A 26,100-nucleotide genomic window follows, 5' to 3' on the forward strand; every position below is an offset into this window, starting at 1 on the left:
AAGCTCCCACCAGCAGCACTTAAACCCAGCCATCCACACACTGTAGAAAATACAGTGGGAGAGTGTTTTATCACCCGTGACTCAGCTTGGAGTGGACCCATATCTCCTGCAGTGCCCCTGAAGCAGGGGGCTCACTCATGCAAGACCAGGCTGAGGGAAAAGCAAGCACAGTCCTCATGTGCTCAAAGCACAGTCCTCATGTGTTCTAACTTCCCTTCCATCCATGGTGTTTCAGCGCAGTGCCTCCACTCCCTCCCCATGGTGCCATGAATATGGATGTGTCTCAGAAATGGCAGGCCCTGCAGGGCTGTGTGGGGCCACAGCAATGGCTCTGGCTGGGTGGGTGGTTAATGAGAACCAGGGTGATGGGGGGGGGGGGGGGGGGGGGGGGTGGCAGAGGGGCTAAACTAGATCTGCCACTTTCTTCCCCTCTGCTGTCAGTTTCCTGAAGGAAATAAAAACTCTGCTTGCAGTGATCAAACAGAGAACCCCGTACAACGTTTATCCTACTAATACATTCAGCTGTGTGGAGTGACATCAAAGGAGGAGGCTGAAGAAATGACAGAATTACTATGGGTCCAATAGCATGCTTGGAGCAGGAGTGGAACCGTCTATTGTCATGTGAATAGAATAGAAGTCCAAGACAGGAATAAAAACATTGCTCACTGTGCTGTTAATTTGGCAATTCAACACCATTAGGCTATCAACACTAGATTCAGGTGTAATTTGTGGAGAACGAAACTAGAACCCATGCTATTTTTCTTTCGCCCCCAGATTCCAATTCCCCAGTAGGTTGTGAGTGACACTGACCGTGTACACATGATGAATCCCATGGCCCAGCTGTACTACAAGAAAGCGAGCTACTCGCCGTACCGCGACCGCATCCCGCTGCAAATCGTGCGGGCGGAAGCGGAGCTGTCAGCGGAGGAGCGGGCGTACCTGACGGCGGTGGAGAAGGGCGACTATGCCGGGGTGAAGCTGGCCCTGCAGGAGGCGGAGATCTACTACAACATCAACGTGAACTGCCTGGACCCGCTGGGGCGCAGCGCGCTGCTCATCGCCATCGAGAACGAGAACCTGGAGGTGATGGAGCTGCTGCTCAACCACGGCGTGCACGTGGGCGACGCGCTGCTCTACGCCATCCGCAAGGAGGTGGTGGGCGCCGTGGAGCTGCTGCTGTCCCATCGCAGGCCCGGTGGAGAGAAACAGGTATGTAGGACCTTAGGTATAGCACAGGCATATTTCAGCTAGTGGGCCTACAAGGTCCTTATTGTAGCTAAATAAGCATGATTTGACAGACAGGTTTGACCGGTTATGTACGTTGTACAGGTTATGCTCTTCCCTGGGCCCATTCAGTAATCTCCCTCCTCCCCAAACCCCTGTTCTCTTCTCCAGGTGCCCAACCTGATGATGGATACTCAGTTCTCAGAGTTTACCCCTGATATCACACCCATCATGCTGGCAGCTCACACCAACAACTATGAGATCATCAAGCTGCTGGTCCAGCGCAAGGTGACCATCCCCCGGCCACACCAGATACGCTGCGACTGCGTGGCCTGTGTCTCCAGCTCCGAGGTGGACAGCCTGCGTCACTCACGCTCCCGCCTCAACGTCTACAAGACCCTGGCCAGCCCGTCCCTCATCGCCCTGTCCAGCGAAGACCCCATCCTGACTGCCTTCCGCCTGGGCTGGGAGCTGAAGGAGCTAAGCAAGGTGGAGAACGAGTTCCGTCAGGATTACCAGGAGCTGTCCCAGCAGGGTTTATAAAGGGCTTATAACAAGTTTATTGCTCTTCCAGGTGGAGAATGAGTTCCGTCAGGAGTACGAGGAGCTGTCCCAGCAGTGTAAGCTGTTTGCCAAGGACCTGCTGGACCAGGCCAGGAGCTCTAGAGAGCTGGAGACCATCCTCAACCACCGCGATGACCTCAGTGAGGAGCTAGACCCACAGGACTGCCGTGACCTGGCCAAGCTCAAACTAGCTATCAAGTACCACCAGAAAGAGGTGAGCTGAGAGGGCCGAGCAGAAGGGGTCTAGTATAGTGAACACGGGTAAACCCCCCCCCCCCCCCCCCCAGCCCCCCCTAGGCAGGTTGGCCCACGGGTCTCCAAAAATGAATAATAATAGCATTTTACAGCTAATAACCTGTCATTCCCCCCACTCCCCAGATAGCATATGAACACGGAGTAAGCCATGGCTAAAGGTTACTTATAGTTTTATCTGCAAAAGGTATTGCACAACTAACTTAATTTGTTTTTATCACTTTACACATTTATTTTGGGATCCCATCCCTGTAAACGTAATTTGCCTCTCCTCGCCGCCTCTTCTCGATTTCCTTTGAGCTTTTTCAAAAGGAGGCGAGAGAGGATGGAGGAGAGAGGACGCAGGATTTGAGCAAACCAATTGAGAAACTCCACTTTATTGACACTAAATGCTGCCTTCAGTTCACCTCTAACCCTCTCAGAAAAATCTCAACACCACTAAGACCAGTTGTGACTCACATCTGAACTGGGAGACAAGGGGTTAATTTGAGTCGTGGCTTGTGACGTTTCTATTGGTTTTGTTTGACCCAGAGACGAAAGAGGAATCGAGGCATCCTAATCCCTAATTTCTTCTAGTTCAATGGAAGTCTTTCCCTCAATTTTCCAGAGCATAGAAAATTCATAGAAAATTGTGAAAATTGAAAATTTGAAAATTGAGGGAAAGACTTCCATTGAACCAGAAGAAATTAGGGATTAGGATGCCTCGCTTCCTCTTTCGTCTCTGGGTCAAACAAAACCAATAGAAACGTCACAAGCCACGACTCAAATTATCCCCTTGTCTCCCAGTCCAGAAGTGAGTAACAACTGGTTAGTGGTGTTGAGATTTTTCTGAGAGGGTTAAAGGTGAACTGAGGGCAGCATTTAGTGTCAATGAAGTGCGAGACACAGGCAGGTCAAAGGCTTGGGTGATCAGGTGGCTTGTGTTCTCTCTCATTGCCACCTAAAAGGGGTTAATTCACAGTCTACTGTCCTACTGAGAATTCTTCCATTCCGTTGCTCCTTTTCGCTCATATAAAATACAGTTGGCATGTTTCTTGCTGTCTTTCTTTATTCTCTCCTTGTTCTCCCTCTGGAGAGGTCTGACGCATGCATGCACACTCTCACAAACACATACTCTGTACGTGTGCTCACGCACAATAGCGCACGCACACGCACACACACACACCTTTCATCTTCGTCTTGATTTGATTTGAATACTGGCATTCGGCTGCTCCTTTGTTGTGATCTGAAAACTCCATATTTTCCTGCACTGTAATTAACTCAAAGTCTTCTTCAGCTCTGCGGAGCTGTTCAGAGAACCTAACCAACCGAACTGGGGAAAAGGCCAGGTAGAATACTCATGGCTCGGTCAGCAAGTACAGACCTTTCATCCTTCATCCTCAGACCACTACAGTCAACAATCAGTTCAGTCAGCCTTCTGACGTTTTATGATTGGCTAAAGTTACCTTGTTCAAAACAGCAATCGTTCCAGAGATAGTAGGTTTGTAGAGATGCATAGAGATTCTGTGCAGAACAGGACAGCACAGTCACGTGGGAGTTGAGGGCCTGGTTGTCAGAGAGCGAACGGTGGACATGGGGCCCGGGGACATGGAGGCGGCGGACACGGGGGAGAGGACAGTAGGTTTAAACTAGTCTAATTCAGCATATGCATCAAATATTCACACATCAGGAAGGAGGGGGGACTACTGTTTGGGCTTTTATAATCAGCTTTTCTGCTGGGACTGATTACCTAATTGCATTCTACAGTAGGTAAAGTAATTAAAAGCCTGTTCTTGGTCCCTCATCCGTATGCATCCACAATCGCACAGGCATTTATGCATAGAACCACCTTTCATTTATTTATTTTCCGGAAAGTAAGAATAGAGCTCAAGTAATTTATTCATACCCTTTACCTTCAGAAATGGCAGGGGGGAAGCGCTCTTCACAAAGAGTTCCTGTGTTATCTTTTCAGTGGTCCCTCAGGATCCCCTCTCCAGGGATTTCAATGTCTATGTCAACCCTTTTTTTTGTTGGTGGTCTGACAGGTGACTCCATGGTAATATTCGATTATTTCATCCCGGGTGACTTTCAAGAATACATCTAGATAGAAAGAGGAACACAGAACAATGGAACAATAGGAGGAGTTAAACAAAACAGAAATCTTATTTTGTTAAAGAAATAGGGATATTTTCATACTTTCGAAGTAAGTTGAGGTTCTTCATTCTTAAATCTGACAGACAGAGGGGTTATAGGTCATATGGGTTATGATGGGTTATGAATGAGTTATATATGAGTTTATAGATGGTTTATGTAGATGGGTAATATTTTAGTTTATAGATGGTTTATAGATGGTTTATAGATGGTTTATAGATGGTTTATAGATGGTTTATAGATGGTTTATAGATGGTTTATAGATGGTTTATAGATGGTTTATAGATGGTTTATAGATGGTTTATAGATGGTTTATAGATGGTTTATAGATGGTTTATAGATGGTTTATAGATGAGTTATAGATGGTTATATGAGTTAATATAGATGGCTTATAAATTAATTTATAGATGTTTAATATGAGTTAATGTAGATGGGTTATAGATGAGTTTATATTTGTGCTATTGATGAGTTAATGTAGATGGGTTATAGATTAGTTTATACATGGGTTATAGATGGGTTATATATGAGTTTATATATGGTGTATAGATGGTTTATAGATTGGCATAGATGGGTTATATATGCATTTATAGATGGTTATAGATGGGTTGTATAAGAATTTATAGATGGTTATAGATGGAGAATATATGAGTTTATAAATGGGTTATATATATGAGTTTATAGATGGTTATATATGAGTTTATAGACGTTATAGGTGAGTTTACGGATGGTTATAGGTGAGTTTCTAGATGGTTATAGGTGAGTTTCTAGATGGTTATAGATGAGTTTCTAGATGGTTATAGATGAGTTTCTAGATGGTTATAGATGAGTTTATAGATGGTTATAGATGAGTTAATGTAGATGGTTATAGATGAGTTAATGTAGATGAGTTATAGATGAGTTTATATACGGTTATAGATGAGTTTATAGACGGTTATAGATGAGGTTATAGACGGTTATAGATGAGTTAATGTAGATGAGTTATAGATGAGTTTATAGATGTTATAGAGGGGTTCTAGATGAGTTTATAGAGGGGTTCTAGATGAGTTTATAGAGGGGTTATAGATGAGTTTATAGACGGTTATAGATGAGTTTATAGATGGTTATAGATGAGTTAATGTAGATGGTTATAGATGAGTTTATAGATGGTTATAGATGAGTTTATAGATGGTTATAGATGAGTTTATAGATGGTTATAGATGAGTTTATAGATGGTTATAGATGAGTTAATGTAGATGGGTTATATGAGTTTATAGATGGGTTTATAGAGGGTGTTTAGATGAGTTTATAGATGGTTATAGATGAGTTTATAGATGGGGTTATAGATGAGTTCATGTAGATGGGTTATATGAGTTTATAGATGTTATAGATGGGTTATTTATGAGTTTATAGAGGGGTTATAGATGAGTTTATAGACGGTTATAGATTAGTTTGTAGATTGTTATAGATGAGTTAATGTAGATGTCTTATGTTTATAGATGTTATAGATGAGTTTATAGAGGGGTTAAAGATGGGTTATAGATGAGTTAATGTAAATGGGTTATGAGTTTATAGATGTTATAGATTAGTTTAAAGATGGGTTATGGATGGGTTATAGATGAGTTTATATATGGGTTACAGATGAGTTAATGTAGATGAGTTATAGATGGGTTATAGATGAGTTAATGTAAATGGGTTATGAGTTTATAGATGTTATAGATGAGTTTAAAGATGGGTTATGGATGGGTTATAGATGAGTTTATAGATGGGTTACAGATGAGTTAATGTAGATGAGTTATAGATGAGTTTATAGATGGGGTTATAGATGAGTCAATGTAGATGGGTTATAGATGAGTATATAGATGGGTTATAGATGGGTTATAGATGAGTTATAGATTAGTTATAGAAGGGTTATAGTCGAGTTATAGATGGGTTATAGATGAGGTATAGATGGGTTATAGATGGTTTATAGATGGGTTATGGATAAGTTTATAGATGGGCTATATATGAGTTTATAGATGGGTTTTATGAGTTATAGATTAGTTATAGATGGGTTATAGATGGGGTTATAGATTAGTTAATGTAGATGGGTTATAGATGAGTTATAGATGAGGTATAGATGGGTTATAGATTAGGTATAGATGGTTATAGATGAGTTTATATATGGGGTTATAGATGAGTTAATGTAGATGGGTCATAGATTAGTTTATAGATGGGTTATGGATGAGTTTATAGATGGGTTATAGATGGGGTTATAGATGAGTTATAGATGGGTTATAGATGAGTTTATAGATGGGGTTATAGATGGGTTATAGATGAGGTATATATGGGTTATAGATTAGTTTATATATGGGGTTATAGATGAGTTAATGTAGATGGGTTGTAGAAGAGTTTATATATGGGTTATGGATGAGTTTATAGATTGGTTATAGATGAGTTTATAGATGGGGTTATAGATGAGTTAATGTAGATGGGTTATAGATGGGTTATAGATGAGTTATAGATTAGTTATAGAAGGGTTATAGTCGAGTTATAGATGGGTTATAGATGAGGTATAGATGGGTTATAGATGGTTTATAGATGGGTTATGGATAAGTTTATAGATGGGCTATATATGAGTTTATAGATGGGTTTTATGAGTTATAGATTAGTTATAGATGGGTTATAGATGGGGTTATAGATTAGTTAATGTAGATGGGTTATAGATGAGGCATAGATGGGTTATAGATGAGTTTATAGATGAGGTATAGATGGGTTATAGATGGGTTATAGATGAGGTATAGATGGGTTATAGATGAGGTATAGATGGGTTATAGATGAGGTATAGATGGGTTATAGATGAGGTATAGATGGGTTATAGATGAGGTATAGATGGGTTATAGATGGGTTATAGATGAGGTATAGATGGGTTATAGATGAGGTATAGATGGGTTATAGATGAGGTATAGATGGGTTATAGATGAGTTTATATATGGGGTTATAGATGAGTTAATGTAGATGGGTATTAGATTAGTTTATAGATGGGTTATGGATGAGTTTATAGATGAGTTATAGTTGAGTTTATAGATGGGGTTATAGATGAGTTATAGATGGGTTATAGATGAGGTATATATGGGTTATAGATTAGTTTATATATGGGGTTATAGATGAGTTATTGTAGATGGGTTGTAGAAGAGTTTATAGATGGGTTATAGATGAGTTTATAGATGGGTTATAGATGAGTTTATAGATGGGTTATAGATGAGTTTATAGATGGGTTATAGATGAGTTAATGTAGATGGGTTATAGATGAGTTTATAGATGAGTTATAGATGAGGTATAGATGGGTTATAGATGAGTTTATAGATGGGGTTATAGATGAGTCAATGTAGATGGGTTATAGATGAGTTATAGATGGGTTATAGATGAGGTATAGATGGGTTATAGATGAGTTTATAGATGGGGTTATAGATGGGGTTATAGATGAGTTAATGTAGATGGGTTATAGATGAGTTTATAGATGAGGTATAGATGGGTTATAGATGAGGTATAGATGGGTTATAGATGAGGTATAGATGGGTTATAGATGAGGTATAGATGGGTTATAGATGAGGTATAGATGGGTTATAGATGAGGTATAGATGGGTTATAGATGAGTTTATATATGGGGTTATAGATGAGTTTATATATGGGGTATTAGATGAGTTTATAGATGGGTTATGGATGAGTTTATAGATGAGTTATAGATGAGTTTATAGATGGGTTATAGATGAGTTTATAGATGAGTTATAGATTAGTTATAGATGGGTTATAGATGGGTTATAGATGGGTTATAGATGGGTTATAGATGAGGTATAGATGGGTTATAGATGAGTTTATAGATGAGTTTATAGATGGGGTTATAGATGAGTTTATAGATGAGTTATAGATAGGTTATAGATGAGTTTATAGATGAGTTAATGTAGATAAGTTATAGATGAGTTATAGATGAGTTATAGATGGGGTTATAGATGAGTTAATGTAGATGGGTTATAGATGAGTTATAGATGGGTTATAGATGAGTTATAGATGGGTTATAGATAAGGTATAGATGGGTTATAGATGGGTTATAGATGAGTTTATAGATGGGGTTATAGATGAGTTTATAGATGAGTTTATAGATGAGGTATAGATGGTTATAGATGAGTTTATAGATGGGGTTATAGATGAGTCAATGTAGATGGGTTATAGATGAGTTATAGATGGGTTATAGATGAGGTATAGATGGGTTATAGATGAGTTTATAGATGGGGTTATAGATGAGTTAATGTAGATGGGTTATAGATGAGTTTATAGATGAGGTATAGATGGGTTATAGATGAGGTATAGATGGGTTATAGATGACTTTATATATGGGGTTATAGATGAGTTAATGTAGATGGGTTATAGATTAGTTTATAGATGGGTTATGGATGAGTTTATAGATGAGTTATAGTTGAGTTTATAGATGGGGTTATAAATGAGGTATATATGGGCTATAGATTAGTTTATAGATGGGTTATAGATGAGTTTATAGATGAGTTATAGATGAGTTATAGATGGGTTATAGATGGGTTATAGATGAGGTATAGATGGGTTATAGATGAGTTTATAGATGGGTTATGGATGATTTTATAGATGAGTTATAGATAGGTTATAGATGAGTTTATAGATGAGTTAATGTAGATAAGTTATAGATGAGTTATAGATGAGTTATAGATGGGGTTATAGATGAGTTAATGTAGATGGGTTATAGATGAGTTATAGATGGGTTATAGATGAGTTATAGATGGGTTATAGATAAGGTATAGATGGGTTATAGATGGGTTATAGATGAGTTTATAGATGGGGTTATAGATGAGTTTATAGATGAGTTTATAGATGAGGTATAGATGGTTATAGATGAGTTTATAGATGGGGTTATAGATGAGTCAATGTAGATGGGTTATAGATGAGTTATAGATGGGTTATAGATGAGGTATAGATGGGTTATAGATGAGTTTATAGATGGGGTTATAGATGAGTTAATGTAGATGGGTTATAGATTAGTTTATAGATGGGTTATAGATGAGTTTATAGATGAGGTATAGATGGGTTATAGATGAGGTATAGATGGGTTATAGATGACTTTATATATGGGGTTATAGATGAGTTAATGTAGATGGGTTATAGATTAGTTTATAGATGGGTTATGGATGAGTTTATAGATGAGTTATAGTTGAGATTATAGATGGGGTTATAAATGAGGTATATATGGGCTATAGATTAGTTTATATATGGGGTTATAGATGAGTTAATGTAGATGAGTTTATAGATGCGTTTATAGATGAGTTATAGATGGGTTATAGATGAGGTATAAATAGGTTATAGATGAGTTTATAGATGAGTTAATGTAGATAAGTTATAGATGGGTTATAGATGAGTTTATATATGGGGTTATAGATGAGTTATAGATGGGTTATAGATGGGTTATAGATGGGTTATAGATGGGTTATAGATGAGTTATAGATGAGTTATATATGCGTTATAGATGAGTTATAGATGGTTATAGATTCGTTTTTAAATGGGTTACAGATGAGTTTATATATGGGGTTATAGATGAGTTAATGTAGATGGGTTATAGATGAGTTTATATGTGGGGTTATAGATGAGTTAATGTAGATGGGTTATAGATGAGTTTATAGATTGGTTATAGATGAGTCAATGTAGATGGGTTATAGATGAGTTATAGATGGGTTATAGATTAGTTTATAGATGGGTTATAGGTGAGGTATAGATGGGTTATAGATGAGGTATAGATCGGTTATAGATGAGTTTATATATGGGGTTATAGATGAGTTTATATATGGGTTTATAGATGAGTTAATGTAGATGGGTTATATGAGTTTATAGATGGTTATAGATGAGTTTATAGATGAGTTTCCAAGATGGCATAGCAGTCAGACATCCTTTGTCCTCGTCTTGTCGTGTCCCCTGTATATATATATTTACATATTTTCTTCGCATATCTTTTTATATATTTTTTTTTTCTTCAAAACACTCTCCTGCAACTCGCCTCACCAATTAAAAAAAAAAAAGTATTATTCACCGCAAATCTGAAATCCACAACAGAAGCTAAACAGAAGTTAGCCAGTAGTTAGCTAGTTCACTGGCTAACATTAGTATTTAGCTAACCACGGTTGGCAGTCATCAGCTATCCTTTAGCTCGAAAAGCTATCGGCAGTTTTGTACAATGCAACTCAGACCAGAGCATACCGGACCTATTTTCTCTCCATATCCCCGGATTTCTACCGCAAGCTCTGGACATTTACACCTGGATCTTGCAGCTAGCTAGCTGCTATCCGAGTGACTTGGCTAACGTCGGTCCCGGAGCAAACATCAATTATTCCGGAGCTAGCCAGCTGAAGAGTTCGATCAGCCACTCCTGGGCTACAATCACCTATCCGGACCCGTTTTACTGCCGATGCGGAGCCCCACCGGGCCTTCACGACTGGACTACCGACGTTATCTGCCCGAGGGAGTTATCCAACTTGCCCCTCCATCGCGACGTAACCTGAACGCCCATCTGCGGCCCGCTAATCGTTAGCTGTCTTATCGGCTACTATCTGAATAGGTCTATCGGACAATTTTCTTGGGCCACTATAACTATATCTATTTTGTCAATTGGCAAACCTTTCAGTTCCACCACCCACACATGCGATGACATCACCTGGTTTCAATGATGTTTCTAGAGACAATATCTCTCTCATCATCACTCAATGCCTAGGTTTACCTCCACTGTATTCACATCCTACCATACCTTTGTCTGTACATTATACCTTGAAGCAATTTTATCGCCCCCAGGAACCTGCTCCTTTTACTTTCTGTTCCGGACATCCTAGAAGACCAATTCTCATATATTTTAGCCGTACCCTTATCCTACTCCTCTTCTGTTCCTCTGGTGATGTAGAGGTGAATCCAGGCCCTGCAGTGCCTAGCTCCACTCCTATTCCCCAGGAGCTCTCTTTTGATGAATTCTGTAACCGTAATAGCCTTGGTTTCATGCACTTCTCTAGGGTAGGGGGCAGCATTCGGAATTTTGGATGAAAAGCGTGCCCAAATTAAACTGCCTGCTACTCAGGCCCAGAAGATAGGATATGCATATCATTGGTAGATTTGGATAGACAACACTCTAAAGTTTCCAGAACTATTACAACAGTGTCTGTGAGTATAACAGAACTGATTTGGCAGGCAAAAACCTGAGAAAAATCCATCCAGGAAGAAGGATTTATTTTTGTTTTGTAGTTTTCTATTCAATGCCATTACAGTATCCATTGACTAAGGACTCAAATTGCAGTTCTTATGCCTTCCACTAGATGTCAACAGTCTTTAGAAATTGTTTCAGGCTTGTATTCTGAAAAATTAGGGAGTAAGAGCAGTCTGAATGAGTGGACCCTGCAGTGTCACAGAGCTTTTTCATGCGCACGACCGAGAGAGTGCCTTTCTTGTTTACCTTTTATATTGACGACGTTATTGTCTGGTTGAAATATTATCGATTATTTAGGCTAAAAACAACCTGAGGATTGAATATAAACATCGTTTGACATGTTTCTATGAACTTTACGGATACAATTTGGATTTTTTGTCTGCCTGTTGTGACTGCGTTTGAGCCTGTGGATTACTGAAGAAAACGCGCAAACAAAGTGGAGGTTTTTGGATATAAAGAGAGACTTTATCGAACAAAACAAACATTTATTGAGTAAATGAATGTCTTCTGAGTGCAACCATATGAAGATCATCAAAGGTAAGTGATTCATTTTATCTCTATTTCTGACTTGTGTAACTCTTCTACTTGGCTGGTTACTGTTTGTAATGATTTGTCTGCTGGGCGATGTTCTCAAATAATCGTAAGGTGTGCTTTCGCCATAAAGCCTTTTTGAAATCTGACACCGTGGTTGCATTCACGAGAAGTTCATCTTTAACTTCTCTGCGCTACGGATCCCTTTTACGGGATCACTTTCCTAAACCACCGCTAGAATTGCAGGGCGCCAAATGCAAAAATATTACTAAAAATATTTATAATCATGCAATCACAAGTGAAATATACCAAAACACAGCTTAGCTTGTTGTTAATCCACCTATTGTGTCAGATTTTGAAAATATGTTTTACAGCGAAAGAAATCCAAGCTTTTGTGAGTGTAGCTTCCAATGCTACAACAGCTAGCCCCAAATTAGCATGGTCACGAAAGTCAGAAAAGCAATAAAATTAATCGCTTACCTTAGATCATCTTCGGATGTTTGCACTCACGAGACTCCCAGTTACACAATAAATGTTCTTTTTGTTCGATAAATATTACTTTTATCACAAAAAAAACGCCATTTGGGTTGCGCATTATGCTGAGAAACGCTCCAGCAGGTATATCGCTCTGGTCACCCCCAAAGCCAATTCCCCCTTTGGCCGCCTCTCCATCCAGTTCTCTGCTGCCAATGACTGGAACTAACTACAAAAATCTCTGAAACTGGAAACTTTTCTCCCTCACTAGCTTTAAGCACCAGCTGTCAGAGCAGCTCACAGATTACTGCACCTGTACATAGCCCATCTATAATTTAGCCCAAACAACTACCACTTCCCCTACTGTATTTATTTATTTTGCTCCTTTGCACCACATTATTTCTACTTTGCACATTCTTCCACTGCAAATCTACCATTCCAGTGTTTTACTTGCTATATTGTATTTACTTCGCCACCATGGCCTTTTTTTGCCTTTACCTCCCTTATCTCACCTCATTTGCTCACATTGTATATAGACTTATTTTTCTACTGTATTATTGACTGTATGTTTGTTTTACTCCATGTGTAACTCTGTGTTGTTGTATGTGTCGAACTGCTTTGCTTTATCTTGGCCAGGTCACAATTGTAAATGAGGACTTGTTCTCAACTTGCCTACCTGGGTAAATAAAGGTGAAATAAAAAATAAATAAATATGAGTTTATAGATGGGTTATGGATAAGTTTATAGATGGGCTATATATGAGTTTATAGATGGGCTATATATGAGTTTATAGATGGGCTATATATGAGTTTATAGATGGGTTATAGATGAGTTATAGATGAGTTATAGATGAGTTATAGATGGGTTATAGATGAGTCAATGTAGATGGGTTTATAGATGAGTTATAGATGAGTTATAGATGAGGTATAGATGAGGTATAGATGAGGTATAGATGGGTTATAGATGGGTTATAGATGGGTTATAGATGAGTTTATAGATGAGTTTATAGATGGGTTATAGATGGGTTATAGATGAGTTTATAGATGAGTTTATAGATGAGGTATAGATGGGTTATAGATGGGTTATAGATGAGTTATAGATGAGTTATAGATGAGTTATAGATGAGTTAATATAGATGTGTTATTTGAGTTTATAGATGGTTATGGATAAGTTTATAGATGGGCTATATATGAGTTTATAGATGGGTTATAGATGCGTTATAGATGAGTCAATGTAGATGGGTTATAGATTAGTTTATATATGGGGTTATAGATGAGTTAATGTATATGGGTTATAGATGAGTTTATAGATGGGTTATGGATGACTTTATAGATGAGTTATAGATGGGTTATAGATGAGTTTATAGATGAGTCAATGTAGATGGGTTATAGATGAGTTATAGTTGGGTTATAGATGAGTTTATAGATGGGGTTATAGATGAGTTAATGTAGATGGGTTATATGAGTTTATAGATGGGTTTATAGAGGGGGTTTATATGAGTTTATAGATGAGTTATAGATGAGGTATAGATGAGGTATAGATGAGGTATAGATGAGGTATAGATGAGGTATAGATGAGTTTATAGATGAGTTTATAGATGGGTTATAGATGAGTTTATAGATGGGTTATAGATGGGTTATAGATGGGTTATAGATGAGTTTATAGATGAGGTATAGCTGAGGTATAGCTGAGGTATAGCTGAGGTATAGATGAGGTATAGATGAGGTATAGATGAGTTATAGATGAGTTATAGATGAGTTAATATAGATGTGTTATTTGAGTTTATAGATGGTTATGGATAAGTTTATAGATGGGCTATATATGAGTTTATAGATGGGTTATAGATGCGTTATAGATGAGTCAATGTAGATGGGTTATAGATTAGTTTATATATGGGGTTATAGATGAGTTAATGTATATGGGTTATAGATGAGTTTATAGATGGGTTATGGATGAGTTTATAGATGAGTTATAGATGGGTTATAGATGAGTTTATAGATGAGTCAATGTAGATGGGTTATAGATGAGTTATAGTTGGGTTATAGATGAGTTTATAGATGGGGTTATAGATGAGTTAATGTAGATGAGTTAATGTAGATGGGTTATATGAGTTTATAGATGGGTTTATAGAGGGGGTTTATATGAGTTTATAGATGGTTATAGATGAGTTTATAGATGTTATAGATGGGTTATTTGAGTTTATAGAGGGGTTATAGATGAGTTTATAGACGGTTATAGATTCGTTTGTAGATGGTTATAGATGAGTTAATGTACAAGGCTTTATATGAGTTAATGTAGATGGTTATATATGAGTTAATGTAGATGGTTATATATGAGTTAATGTAGATGGGTTATAGATGAGTTTATAGATGGGCTATATATACGTTTATTGATGGTTATAGATGAGTTAATGTAGATGTCTTATGTTTATAGATGTTATATATGAGTTAAGGTAGATGGGTTATAGATGAGTTTATAGAGGGGTTATAGATGGGTTATAGATGAGTTATAGATGGGTTATAGATGAGGTATAGATGAGTTTATAGATGGAGTTATAGATTAGTTAATGTTATAGATGTTATAGTTATTGTTATAAATTAGTTTATACATGGGTTATGGATGAGTTTATAGATGGGTTATGGATGAGTTTATAGATGGGTTATAGATGAGTCAATGTAGATGGGTTATAGATGAGTTAATGTAGATGGGTTATAGATGAGTTAATGTAGATGGGTTATAGATTAGTTTATAGATGGGTTATAGATTCACCTTGTCCTGATGAATTTGTGATACAGTAAACTATCCGAAACAAGCCTGTTTCCAGTACTACTGAATGAGCAAGCCAATTCTGCTTATAACATATCAGATATCAGAAATTCGAACTACAGCAAGTAGTTCTGCACACGGCTGTATTCCATGTGCAACTGGCAGGGCTGTTTGTTTGGGTATTGTTCAGTTGTTTTCCATGTGCAGCTTGCAGGAATGTTTGTTTGGGTATTTTGGGGGATATAAGCTGCAGTGCCAACCTCATGGGTCATCAGTGGGAGGATAGCGCCGGGGACTAACACTGGGAAGTTAGTTTTACTGCACGGAAGCTGGCAAGAGCCAGGAACTTTATGATCTGTAGCACACATCAACTTTATATCCGAAGCACTGGAAGAATCCTATTTGAGATGTGTACAATATCCATTGTGGTATTCTTACCCCAGGCACTTCTATTCTATTTGTTGATCTAATAATTTGACCGGTGTTGGCTGGAGTTGAACTGTTATCTATTGCCAATGAAGGAGAGTTGTGACATAGGTTGAGTATCACCCTGTATAGCACATGCCAAGGGTGATACTGCCGTTTCGATTTGCCTTACCGATGTTCTTCCCTCCATCTCTGATACTCTCTTCCTCTCCAGTTTGTGTCCCAGCCAAACTGTCAGCAGCTCCTGGCCACCCTGTGGTACGACGGTTTCCCCGGGTGGCGCAGACGCCACTGGGCGGTCAAGCTGGTCACCTGCTTCACCATCGGCCTGCTCTTCCCCATCTTCTCCCTGGTCTACCTGCTGGCGCCCAAGAGCGCCCTGGGCCTCTTCATCAAGAAGCCCTTCATCAAGTTCATCTGCCACACAGCCTCCTACCTGACTTTTCTTTTCCTCCTCCTCCTGGCCTCCCAGCACATCGTGAGAACAGACCTGCATGTCCAGGGCCCGCCACCCACCGTGGTGGAGTGGATGATCCTTCCCTGGGTGCTGGGTGAGCAGGGGGTGGGGTGGCAGGCAGTGATGGGGGAGGTTTAGGGCTAGAGAGATATCCTTAACGGTCAGTGTCGTACATTTTTACATGATCACACTCAGGCCTTATCATTATAATCCATCTCTAACAGGATCTAACTGGTAACTGGGTGGATATTGAGAAATACAATGCTGTATTTGCTGCCATTAATCTGTTTCTGATTTGGACTAGTTGTGCTGATAGAAAAAAATATATTGACAGGTGACATTAATTGTAGTGTGCAATGCCATGTGTCTTATTGACTTGACACCTGTTTGCCCTTCAGGCTTCATCTGGGCTGAGATAAAGGAGATGTGGGACGGAGGCTTCACTGAGTACGTCCATGACTGGTGGAACCTGATGGACTTTGCCATGAACTCTCTCTACTTGGCCACTATCTCACTCAAAATAGTTGCTTACTTCAAGGTAAGTCACACGTTTATCTTTTCAAGATGAGTTGATGATATTTTGAGGGCTAAGAAATTCCTGTCTATATCTTTTTGCCCGCTTTACACATTGCAATATGATAACCATGACCTTCTGGCAGGTAGCTAACAGCCTCTCTCCGTTTCAACAACAGTACAACAGCTCTCGGCCGCGGGAGGAGTGGGAGATGTGGCACCCGACGCTGATCGCCGAGGGCCTGTTTGCTATCGCCAACATCTTCAGCTCCCTGCGCCTCATCTCCCTGTTCACAGCCAACTCCCACCTGGGGCCTCTGCAGATCTCCCTGGGACGCATGCTGCTGGACATCCTCAAGTTCCTCTTCATCTACTGCCTGGTGCTGCTGGCCTTCGCCAACGGGCTCAACCAGCTGTACTTCTACTACGAGACCAAGGCCTCGGACGAGCCCAACAACTGCAAGGGCATCCGCTGCGAGAAGCAGAACAACGCCTTCTCTACGTGAGTCACCTGAGGGCCCCTTGTCCTAGAAAGAGTGTGTCATGACAAAAGGAGGGGTTTGGATAGACAGAGAAAGAAGAGTGTGTGGAGAGATGAATGAAACGAGTGCTTTCTGAGACAAGGAGGGGAGTGAAGAGGTAGAGGGCAGGGTAAAGGAAGGAGCTTGAAAGATATTGGGAGGGGAGCAGAGACGGAACATGAAGAGATACGAATTGTTCGGGAAGTGGGGGGCAGGTTTGGAATAGGTGTCAGGTTCCACACAGGGTCTGATACTCCAATGCCTATTGTCATTGAAAAGCACTTTTTCACGTGTTCCCCGAGGTTTCACACAGAAACCTGCAGTATGCACATAATCCTCTCCCTGTCCCGTAATGAATAAAAGATACTGCAGTGTACTAAATCTCATCTGCTTCCTCCAGCCCCTGAGTCATTTTGGAGATTGAGCAGTTTGCATCTCTCGCCTCCATCTGTTTTCTAGGTTGTAATATTACATTGAGTAACTGTAATGCAAAACGTCTTTTTAGGATTCAAAGGCTATGCTGTTTGGCTTTTAAAAAAAAAGAAGAAAATCTGTATAAAAAAATCTTGTTCTTTCCCAGGCTGTTTGAGACGTTGCAGTCCCTGTTCTGGTCGATATTCGGCCTGCTCAACCTATACGTGACCAACGTGAAGGCACGCCATGAGTTCACAGAGTTTGTGGGAGCCACCATGTTCGGTACCTACAACGTTATCTCCCTGGTGGTGCTGCTCAACATGCTCATCGCCATGATGAACAACTCCTATCAGCTCATCGCTGTGAGTCACGTCGCGTCGTTTCTCTCTGTCCAGCTCTCTCTCAGCTGTCTGCTAGCTCCTTTATCAGGGGAAGTCACATGGCCCTTCCCATCTTTTTCGTGGAGCTCTTGCTGGTGCTTAATGATCAAGCGGCGCTTGCAGTTGATCTCAAGAAGTTATGCAAAGTGTCTCTCAATCTCAGCAGGAATAAGAACCAGAATGAGTCATTGCGATAAAATATTGTAGATCATGAAAGGCAGGTCACACATCTTAGAGTTTGTAGTTATGGGGCTGCAGGCATCACACAGAAACGTATTTATATCCGTTTATTTTCCTCCAACTAACCTTTCTGCGAGAGCTTATGTAACCCAATGGTAGAGGGCCTCCCGCCCATGTATCACTCTCCCTGGGAGCTGTGTGAAAATGCACAGCTCCCAGGGACAAAACACACACACACACACCACACCCACACAGATCCTACAATCCACCAACCAAACCCCATCCCTCCCATCAGAGAACAGCGCATTGCCTAAGGCACATCTAGGGAAAGGGAAGACAGGATGTAACTACATGTTAAGGAAACAATTTATTTCAAGCAGATCAAATGTTATGTTAGCCCTGCTATTAAGTGGGTTTTTCATCACACTCAGTGATAGTAAATGTGATCGCATAGGATGTAAGAGAGATTTATTTCTGATGGTGCAGCCCTCCTTTAATATCTAAATCCCCTTGTACAGGACCATGCGGACATTGAATGGAAGTTTGCCCGCACCAAGCTGTGGATGAGTTATTTTGACGAGGGAGGAACTCTCCCTCCGCCCTTCAACATCGTCCCCAGCCCCAAGTCAGTGTGGTACCTGTGTGTGTGGACGCACAATCGCCTGTGTGGACGGGACCATCCCAGTCCCGACGACCCGAGGAAACACGAGAACTTAAAGGAGTTCACGGTACCACATTTACAAACCTGTACAGTCAATATAGTATACAGTGTACACACACTCACTCAATTCTCACCTGGCAGTTTCCTTTTTGCTGTGTCATATCAGTGAAAGACATGAGATTGCTTTACTACAATCATCGCCTTGCTCCTCCATTTCTATATAATAACACAATCCCATACGTTTTATGGGATCCTTGCCTGTAAATGTTATGGAGAGCTTGAGAATATTGTTAGGGCTATCAGTTTCCCCCAGCTGTGAAGTTACTGACAGGGGACTGTATATCCTGGTGGTCCAGCATCCAGCTGCAGTGGGCAGGCACATGTTGCCAAGCAACCCTTTCTCAGGCTCCAAATACACTGGATGTCTCCCAGTCAGCTGAACTTCTCTCCTCTACCAGCAGCAATCCTGTTCTACTGTTGAACTGTTCTACTCCACACTACCGCTTACACAGAGGCATTCGCGTTACCTTCACCTACTCACCAAACACAACAGACACATGTTTTGGGATATAACGTTGGATAATAATGGATATGCACCCTTTTGAATCAGAAGTTTTGTTTGAAGAGGAGAAAATATAGTGGAACAAAGTCTGAAATTATCGTTCCATGGGTGCGATATTTTTGCCTCTAACTTTCTCACTCATCATTATTCGAGATTCGTTCATGACTATCCGTGATCATGGTAGCATCCACATTAATGTAGAAGTGTTTAGAAACATATTCTATTGTTATTTACAATAAAAGTGACTGCAGAATGACACAATACATTATTTAACATTCATTTCAATTGGTCACAAAATAATCTCAAACACAACCAAAACAAACAGCAAACGCATCCAACATGTTTATAGAGTCATAAACTTGATGTAGTCATTGCGCGCTAGGAATATGGGACCAAATACTACACTTTTGACTACTTTAATACACATAAGTGAATTTGTCCAAATACTTTTGATTCCCTAAAATGAGGGGGACTATATACAAAAAGTGCAGCAATGTCTAAACGGTTCACCCATTATGGATGAAGATATCCTCAAATTAAAGCTAACAGTCTGCACTTCAACCCCAGAGTTATTGTATAATTTCAAATCCAAAGTGCTGGAGAACAGATCCAAAACAAAAACGTTACTGTCCAAATACTTCTGGACCTTAAATTCCTTAGCTCTTTAACCCCTGTTTAGAACATGTGCATTGCGTCACTCTCACAGTACAAATGTAACACGCATCAGCATAGACACCACTAGAGTGATACCAATACATTTGTTCGGTTAATATAAACGCTGCGCACGAACAAAAGTAGTTTCATTCGTCTGCTTTTTCATTTTGTTCTAGGAGCGGCATGCTGACAACCTGATTCAGAACCAGCATTATCAGGTAAAAAGCTGCTATCATTAAAAACTATGGACAAGAGCGTATGCATGTCCAAACGCACGCACGCACAAACACAACCTCTTGACGCCTCATTGTTGAGCTGCATGAAGGACATTTGTACTGCACACTATGTATTAGAATCTATTATTACGCTGTTGACATTTTAGCAAAGTGGGGAACAGGTGTCAGTTACTGGATGTGTCGTCGTTATGGTGGTGGTGAGCTTGGCGGTAGGTTTCATTTTGATCCCAGGCATGTCCCAGTTGGCACACGCTAGTTGAATTAATGTTGTTTTAATATCATTTCTCAACCTATTGTGATGTCGAATCTACATGGGAAAACACATTTGGATTTGAAAAAAAGTCATCAACCGGTACTGTTTTCATCTCATTTAAACATTGAAATTAGGATCAAACTTCAACACAATAACTTAGCGTGACTAACAGGTTGTGACATCAATCAAATTTCAACATAATCACAGAACTATGCACAGTATATGTTTAAATTAAAAATCCACATAGAAATGTTTCAAATCTTTTTCGTCCCATATTCAATATACAGTATATTGGGTGGTTGAAATTGTTGTATTTTATATTTCATTAGATCTTGTTTCAATGTTGATAGTAAATGGTATGTTTGAATCAACGTCATTGTTTCAATGGCACGCCTTCAACCTAAATAAAGAGGTATCTTGAAATAAAATACGAAGCCACAGTCCAACGATTCCTGCCTGAACAGTGACTCCTGCTGGTTTATGAGGGGTAATGCACATCAGCGAGAACAAGTCTACCATCCAGACACCTACCTCTAACGTTTAGAAACAAACTGTGTTTGTTTCAGCTGAGCTATTACGTCAACACATTTAACCACTGATCAGCTTCCATACTCATTTGCGTAGACTAAATAACAGAATAGTTGAAAGTAAATACTTTTTTTTTTTTTTTTTCATTTCAACATGTATGTTATACTATATATGGTGTTCAAACATGGTTAAAATGGATCTTTGGAAGTTTAGAAGTATCATTAGGCTTATAAAAAGGATGCCAAATGCATTATATTAATAATACACTTTTACCTTTGGATATTGTCTTTTATATGAAGGATGATTGGTTGATTTCAAATTTCTAAGTTAATAATTAATATGTTGGATTCACGTCTCCATCTCAGCCAAACATCTAAGTTGAAGAATAGGACTAAATCAAATCAAACTTTATTTGAAGTGCATTTAAAGTTTGATTCGACTTAGATTGTTGGTTGAGATGGAGACATGAATCCAACATATCAATAACTAATTTGTAGACAAACTGGATATTTAATTGTGAACGCAACCAAAATATCAACATTTGAAGGAGAGGTATCTTCTTTTTGGATAGTATATACAGTAGATATTATGAATAACACATATAAAAGACAATATCCAAAGGTAAAAGTTTATTATTAATATCCTGCATTTAGCGTAACATTTAAAAGGCTAATGTTCACTACTTCTAAACTTCCAAAGATCCAATCAGCAATGGATGAATGATAATATTCCTAGCTTCACGTTGAAATGATGGTGTCCTTTGGGCAAATCAGATGTCAAAGTAGCCTACATAAACCCAACCTCACTCTGAATTTACTTTCACATACAGCATGTTGTTGAAACAATGACGTCGATTCGAACGTACGTTGATTTTTACTATCAACATTGTAATACGGTCAAAATAAATATGTCTAATCAAATATGAAATTCAACATCATTTCAACCACCCAACAATATATATTATTGAATGTTTTTTAAATATATATACTTTTTTATTTAACCTTTATTTAACTTGGCAATGATGATTGGATGAAAAAGATTTGAAAAGTTTCTATGCGGAATTTAACCCAATTTCAACGTTTTACACAGTTCTGATGATTATGTTGAAATAAGATTGATGTAACAACTTGTTAGTCAGGTTAAGTCATCGTATTTAAGATGAAGATTCCACGTTACAATAGGTTGACAGATGATGTTGATTCAACCAGTGTGTGCCCAGTGGGATGTTCATTTGTTTATTAGTCCGTGCTCATCACAGTAATTGCAATTAGCTCAACCTTTGGCGACCCTCCTCTCCCCCCTCCCCTTCATTTCCCCCAGTTAAGGCCTTGTGCTGCTGGGGTTCCTCAGCTGACTTGTAAAACCGAATGCATTGACTGGAGCCTGCGCTGTCTAATCAAACTGCTGTATCAAAGAATACAGCTGCTGCTCCAAATGAAGGAGTTTGGGGAATAGGGCAGAACCTATCAGAGAAAGGGATGCACTGAGGCAACTCTTAGTGCATGTGGTGAGGTGAGTGGTATGCCTACATACATTACATGATCCAAAGTATGTGGACACCTGCTCGTCAAACATCTTATTCCAAAATCATGGGCATTATTGTGGAGTTGGTCCCCCATTTGCTGCTATAACAGCCTCCACTCTTCCAGGAAGGCTTTCCACTAGATGTTGGAGCATTGCTGCAGGGACTAGCTTCCATTCAGCCACAAGAGTATTAGTGAGGTCGGGCATCGATGTCGGGTGATTAGGCCTGGCTCGCAGTCGGCGTTCCAATTCATCCTAAATGTGTTTTATGGGCTTGAGGTCAGGGCTCTATGCAGCCCAGTCAAGTTGTTCCACACCAATCTCAACAAACCATTTCTGTATGGACCTTGCTTTGTGCACAGAGGCATTGTCATGCTGAAACAGGAAAGGGCCTTCCCCAATCTGATGACACAAAGTTGGAAGCACAGAATCGTATACAATGTCATTGTATCCTGTATCGTTAAGATTTCCCTTCACTGGAACTAAGGGGCCTAGCCCGAACCATGAACAATAGTGCCAAGACCATTATTCCTCCTCCACCAAACTTTACAGTTGGCACTATGCATTGGGGCAGGTAGCATTCTCCTGGCATCTGCCAAACCCAGATGATGAAGCATGATTCATCCCTCCAGAGAATGCGTTTCCACTGAGTCCAATGGCGGCAAGCTTTACACCATTCCGGCCGATGCTTGGCATTGCACATGGTGATCTTAGGCTTGTGTGCGGCTGCTTGGCCATGGAAAACCATTTCATGAAGCTCCCGGCGAACAGTTATTGTGCTGATGTTGCTTCCAGAGACAGTTTGGAAATTGGTAGTAAGTGTTGCAACCGAGGACATGCACGTAAAAAATTGTTTCCACACTCGGCGGTCCCGTTCTGTGAGCTTGTGTGGCCTACCACTTCGCAGCTGAGCCATTGTTGCTCCTAGACGTTTCCACTTCACAATAACAGCACTTACAGTTGACCGGGACAGCTCTCGCAGGGCAGAAATTTGACGAACTGACTTGTTGGAAAGCTGGCATCCTGTGACGGTGCCACGTTGAAAGTCACTGAGCTCTTCAGTAAGACCATTCTACTGCCTGTTTGTCTATGGAGATTGCACTGGCTGTGTTCTCGAATTTATACACCTGTCAGCAACGGGTGTGGCCGAAGTAGCCGAACCCACTAATCTGAAGGGGTGTCCACATACTTTTGTATAGTGTATCTCTTACCCTTCCAGTGCACACTATTAGATGCAATCTACAAACACCTCCACAACTATCCTCTTCCACAATTCATTAAATTGTTTTTACACCAAATTATTGTTCTGTAAAAGAAAAAGTCTGGTTTGATTTCAACCATTGTGTCCTAAACATGCAAATGAATGCAAAGTTATGTACATCCAGATTTTCAACTCAAGCTAATACAAATGTCATGAATATGCCTAAACAGTTTTTCCTTATTAAATACAACATGCAAATGTGTGCATGCAAGGAAGGAAGAGCCTTTTTCCCCAAATCTCAGATCATTTCCTATTTAGGGAGGTACAAGTCTACAAAAATAGCTTACCAAGAAAAATATGCTTGTTTCTAGAATGTGCCCATGACTTCACCACTCATTTCATACTGTAGGAGTGTATCTAATGTGATTGCTTCTCTGCTGTGTGTCTTTGTGTATAGGAGGTGATCAGGAACCTGGTGAAGAGGTATGTAGCAGCCATGATCCGCAGTGCTAAAACAGACGAGGGTCTGACAGAGGAGAATTTTAAGGTAGGCATCTCAGAAGTTGGGTACTTAAGCTTTCATCCCCAAAATGTGCCTGTATATATATATATCATAGTCGTTGAGCAATATCTAACTGTCCCTCATTGTGGATCTGTCCTTCGCCTTTATCCCCCTCTTAACTGATCCATAGGAGCTCAAGCAGGACATCTCCAGTTTCCGCTACGAGGTGTTGGACCTGTTGGGGGACAGGAAACCTCCGCGGAGGACCTACTCATCCAGCAGTGAGGCTACCCAGCAGGACGAGGCCAACGAGGAAGAAGGGGCTGGACAGGCCCAGGGTCAGTCCAGGGACCAAGGGGCCAAGGGGGTATCCTTCAGCACGTCAATCGCTGAAAGGAAGAGCAAGGACTCTGGGTTCAGCGTCTCCGCCCTCTTTAAGTCCATGTCAGGGGCAGACGGGGCAGTGGACAACAAACCAAAGAGCAACGGGCTCAGATTCTCCTCCTCCCCCCCGTCCTCTGCTGCGTTAACCCACAGTAGTGGCCGGCTGCAACGCTTCTCCAAGTCCAAGAGAGACTCCATCAGGCGGCTGGGCCTGCTCTTCTCCCGCATGAACGGACACGTCCCAGAGCCCAGGTCCCCTCCTCCCAGGATGCACCAGCCCACCTACAGCATCTCAGACGGTCTGCTTCGGCAGCCCACAACCTGGCCGGACATCCAGACCCACCCCAATCCCCCGGTTACACGCAGCCTGTTCCACCTGGACCAGCTGGGGGTGAACCTGAACGAGCTACCACATGCCCCTCCCCAGGCCCTGCCATTGGGGTCACCCCAGCAGGCTAACGGAAGTGACAGTCTGCTCCTGCGACCGGCGGACCACTCCTTACCGCCGCCAGGCCACTCCGTGCCACCCCTGCACTGTGCATCCAGCATCACGGCCTCCAGCTCTCGGGCTGTCCTCCTGGGCTCTAGTGAGGACATGTTTGAGGGCTGGATAGGACCTTGTGACGAGCTGGACTCCTCTGAGTGGGGGGCTGAGCAGGACGACTCCATCACAACACAGCTTTAGAGATCCCCCCCGGAATAATGACAGAATACTACTGTATGTTTAGGTCACTCTGCTGAAAGGACAGAAAGATTAAGTATACAAAACCCAAGTATACAAAACCCAGGACTCATTTTCACAAAGATATCATAGCAAAGTAGGAAGATTCTAAACATATAATGAAAAAAAAAGCTTTATCTATTGCAATATAACTACATGTTTGCATACTGCCACTTACCTGTGATCCTTAGATCATTGGGTCTGTAAGCTCACCATCCTCTTAACTTGTTTTCATACAGTTCAGACCCAGTTATTTCTATTTTCCTCATCAAAATATCACTGAGATTAAAGGGGTTCATATACACAGCTGAGGTATCACCATTGTCCAAACTTCTACTCTCTTACAAATATGTTTAATCTCGTTGCAAGTTTGTCTTTTACCAGACTGTTTTGCAGTGTTGTTCCATATGCACGTTTTCCTCATGTGCCAAATTTCCCCTACATTGTGTTCTGTTTGGTATGTGGTATAACCTAAACATGAATGGTTATTATCATGGTAGACAAGGTCGTGTGACATACATTTATTTCAGGCTTGCAGGTTGAATCTTTACAAGTTGTTTTTGGACAATTAACTAATAATACTGTTCTGTTTTTCTATGAAAGTTGTATTTTTCTATATTTTCTTGGAAATAAGACACTACCCGTTTTTGGCTATTGAGACAGGTAATGCACGAAATTCGCAGAGTAACATTTATAAAAATGTTATGTTTACTCTTAATCTAATTTATTTTTTCAAGATGGCTGTGAATTATAATACTCAAGATCAATTTAGAAGAGAACCTACGAAAACAATGTTTAATTGCTGTCAAAAACAAGCTTGTAT

At 40.4% G+C, this 26,100-nt stretch overlaps 1 protein-coding gene across 1 annotated transcript; it reads left to right on the forward strand.

Annotated features, from left to right (window-relative positions):
* The first annotated feature begins 822 nt into the window (after positions 1–822).
* LOC120056649 (short transient receptor potential channel 5-like) lies at positions 823–25,241 on the forward strand. Its single transcript, XM_039004855.1, has 11 exons — positions 823–1,209; positions 1,396–1,713; positions 1,799–2,002; positions 15,801–16,137; positions 16,442–16,581; positions 16,736–17,058; positions 17,658–17,853; positions 18,570–18,779; positions 20,105–20,146; positions 24,128–24,217; positions 24,363–25,241. The coding sequence occupies exons 1-11, from the start codon at positions 823–825 to the stop codon at positions 25,239–25,241; spliced, it is 3,126 nt and encodes a 1,041-aa protein (XP_038860783.1).
* Positions 25,242–26,100: the final 859 nt, after the last annotated feature.

Source organism: Salvelinus namaycush, chromosome 12 (assembly GCF_016432855.1).
Source record: "Salvelinus namaycush isolate Seneca chromosome 12, SaNama_1.0, whole genome shotgun sequence".
NCBI classification, from domain to species: domain Eukaryota; kingdom Metazoa; phylum Chordata; class Actinopteri; order Salmoniformes; family Salmonidae; genus Salvelinus; species Salvelinus namaycush.